Source organism: Numida meleagris, chromosome 17, assembly GCF_002078875.1.
Source record: "Numida meleagris isolate 19003 breed g44 Domestic line chromosome 17, NumMel1.0, whole genome shotgun sequence".
In the NCBI taxonomy this organism is placed as follows: Eukaryota; Metazoa; Chordata; class Aves; order Galliformes; family Numididae; genus Numida; species Numida meleagris.
In genome coordinates this window covers 4,585,201-4,588,068 of record NC_034425.1, presented here as the reverse complement: position 1 = coordinate 4,588,068, position 2,868 = coordinate 4,585,201, and the positions used below count along the sequence as shown (strand labels likewise).

The following is a 2,868-nucleotide window of genomic DNA, read 5'->3' as shown; positions in this document are numbered from 1 at the left end:
TCAGGGCCAGGCTGCTGGGGCCACAAACAGTCGCTCTGCCACAGCGGTACGGTGGTGGGACGCAGCTGACCAGGGTCCCTGCAGCCTGGCTGCCCCACGCTCAGACCCCAGTGCCCTGCTCCCTGCTGTGACCCCGCTGCTCGGCTGCCACGCTGCAGGACACAGAGCAGCAGCCCCCGGCGCATCACGCAGTCCTCTGGGAATTGCTGGACGCGCTGCTGCTGGCAAGCAGCCATGAGAAGCTGCGGGGAATGGCCCACCCGGAGGGAAAGGCCGGAGGAGACGAGCAGCGGTGGCAGCAGCAGTCGTTCATTCACGACTGCTCCCGACAGAGGGCACCTCCTGCAGCACAGCACTGCCCACGCACCATCCCGTGGCGGCGCGCCCCGGTGCTCCACAGCAGTGTTTTGGAGATGGGAGGCAAACAGGGTCACGGCGCAGCGCGGAGGTGCACTTGAGGAGAAATTCTAGCAATTCTAAGTATAGTTTAAATGCCATAAATGCAGGAGAGGGAAAAGGATACGAGTGTATTAATAGTCTGAACATTTCAATCTTTGGTCCAGCAACAGCTCCTAGGATGCTGGCTCGCAGGAGGGCTGCCAGAGCCCAAGGGCATTGTGCTACCAGCACGCGGTGCCAGGCTGTACATGCCTGCAGTGAAATTAAGAGCCCAGAGCAAGTGCAAGGGCAAGATCCTTTCTGGACAATGAATAAATCAATAAACTATAGGTGGCTTCTGCTCCTTGCGATCCTTGTCCTTAGGGCTTGGCCAGGCCTGAAGAGATACAGAAAACTCTGATGTTTATTGTCAGCACTGAAGTCTAAAATAAGAAACACACGGTTTAAGCAACAAAACAGGACAAGCTTGGAAACCTAAAAAAAAAGGAGAGGAATGGCACTACCCCAGAAAGGCTGCAGACAGATGCAGAGCAGAGCAATGCGCACACACAGCTCGAAGGCACAGGGGGCTGAGTGAGGGCACAGCAGGGCACAGCCCCATGGGCCAGGTCCAGCACCCACAGCGTGGCCGAGACCTCTCATGGGCACCCACACAGCCAGGCAGGCACCAGGCGGCGTGCTGGATCTGCTCCACTGCCAGCACAGCGCCGTGGTGAGCAGCACACAGCGGCATCAGGCGGAGGTGGCCCCGGAGCTGATGCTTGTGACGTGCAACAGAGGAGCAGGCAGAGCCACGCAGAGGCAGACTCAAAAGAACACCAGCTTTTATTTACAACACTCCTCAAGTGACAGACAACAGAAAAAAAAAAAAAAAAAAAAAAAGGGGAACAGTATAGCTCAATGACGCAACAAAGGAAAGTTAACAGCAACCACAACTCCCCTGCACTCTGAATTCACCATGTGCTGGGCAGAGCCCCCGCAGCTCCCTTCCCTGCCAGCTCTGAGCACAGGCAGGAGGCTGCTCCCACAGCTCCCCACGTCCCCAGAGGCTGCTCTGCCCACGTGGGCAGGAGGGCACACTCACTCTCCCTGCACAGAAATGATTACACGGGACCAAGGGTCCTGAGAAAGCCAGCCTCCAGGGCAAGTCAGACTGGACCACCACAGCCTGCACACAACGCTACAGCCAGCTGTGGGGGCCAGGACTCTGCAAAGGGTGCATGTCTGGGAAGTGGTGTTAGTGCTCAAACAGCAAGGAGTTGCTCAGGCAAGGATGCAAACGAGCTTTTTTACGCTAAGTCAGTGCTAGCCACTCCCCCCACCTCCACCGTCCTGGCTGGGGGTGGGAGAGGGCTCAGTGCAACTCCTGCTCAGAGCACCTCTGGGATGTTTGGGGCTGGGGCCTCTCTCTCCCTCCCCCAACAGGGAAAAAGAAGCGGTTCCATTACCAGCACTGCAAGGACATGGCCCAATCTAAACACAAGGAAAATCTGGCATCGGATGTAGACCCAAGAGCTTTGGCAGCACTGACACGTCCTGGGCATTAGTAGACTAGGTACAAATTAAGCCCTCCAACCAGGGAGCAAAGAATAGGCAAAGTGTGCCAAAGCAGCAGTAGTCAGCTGCTTGACGGTGCTGGACTGCCCGGTGCTGGACTGGGGCTGCCAGTATGTCCCTCGGCATCAGGCCAGCACCAGGTTTCCTTCCTTCTCCCCTTGGTCCACTTCAGCACCCATGAGCCCTCGGTGCACAGAAGGGAGCAGAGAGCTGGCACTGCCTCTACCGACAGCACAGGTGCTCTGCCCTGCCCTGCACCAGCACCCAAGGAGCCTGAGTGCTCAGCACACCAGGGACAGAGATGGAAGAAGAACAAGTGACCGGTGAGCCCAGCATGGAGGCCTGAGGAAGCTGCGGATCAGGGGCTGCAATCTTTAACAGAGGGCTCTGTCTAGCTTCAGTGAGCCCCTAAGCATCATGGAATTCAGGTAGCTCCAAAGCCAGCCCCAGAGCTGACTGGATGTCCCATGGGCAGAGTACAGTAACCAGAGAAGGAAATCAACACAAAATCTCAACTTAAATCTGCTTGAGGACTTTAAAGACCGGCCGATCAGCGGGGGACCTGCCTTACGACTTCTTCGCATCTTGTGTGTTCCTCCGCTTCAGGTCGCTCAGATCGACGGGCTTAAACGCTGAGGAGAAGAGAGCAGAGACTTTGGCGGCAGAGGCCGCGCCGCAGCTCCCGGTCCCCGGGCCCTCCCGCCGCCTCCGGCCGCAGCGGTCAGAGCGTGCGGCCGCTCACCTTTCAGGCTGGGGTTCGGCATCTTCTCCACGTACTCCTCGACCAGGCCGCGCTCGGAGCCCATCTGGCTGCGCAGGTCGCGCTCCACGCACTGCCAGGCTGCGGGGACACGGGCGGGGCCGCTCGCGCGGGGCTCGGCCGCAGACACGGCCCCATCCCGGCCCCGCCCG

The 2,868-nt window shown here is 58.8% G+C and overlaps 1 protein-coding gene across 2 annotated transcripts in view; it reads right to left on the bottom strand.

The window, feature by feature from the left end:
- The window catches only part of MCRIP1 (MAPK regulated corepressor interacting protein 1), a 2,820-nt gene continuing 460 nt past the window's right edge, over window positions 509–2,868 (bottom strand). Inside the window, exons 4-6 of one of the 2 annotated variants that reach the window (XM_021415131.1) lie at window positions 2,699–2,797; window positions 2,523–2,588; window positions 509–775 (exon numbers count right to left, since the gene is read on the bottom strand). In XM_021415131.1, coding sequence (XP_021270806.1) covers window positions 2,524–2,588; window positions 2,699–2,797 — 164 coding nt within the window. In that variant the 3' untranslated portion in view covers window positions 509–775; window position 2,523. Of the gene's footprint in view, window positions 776–1,206; window positions 2,589–2,698; window positions 2,798–2,868 lie in introns of those variants that run through there. The other variant, XM_021415130.1, reaches the window with a different exon arrangement.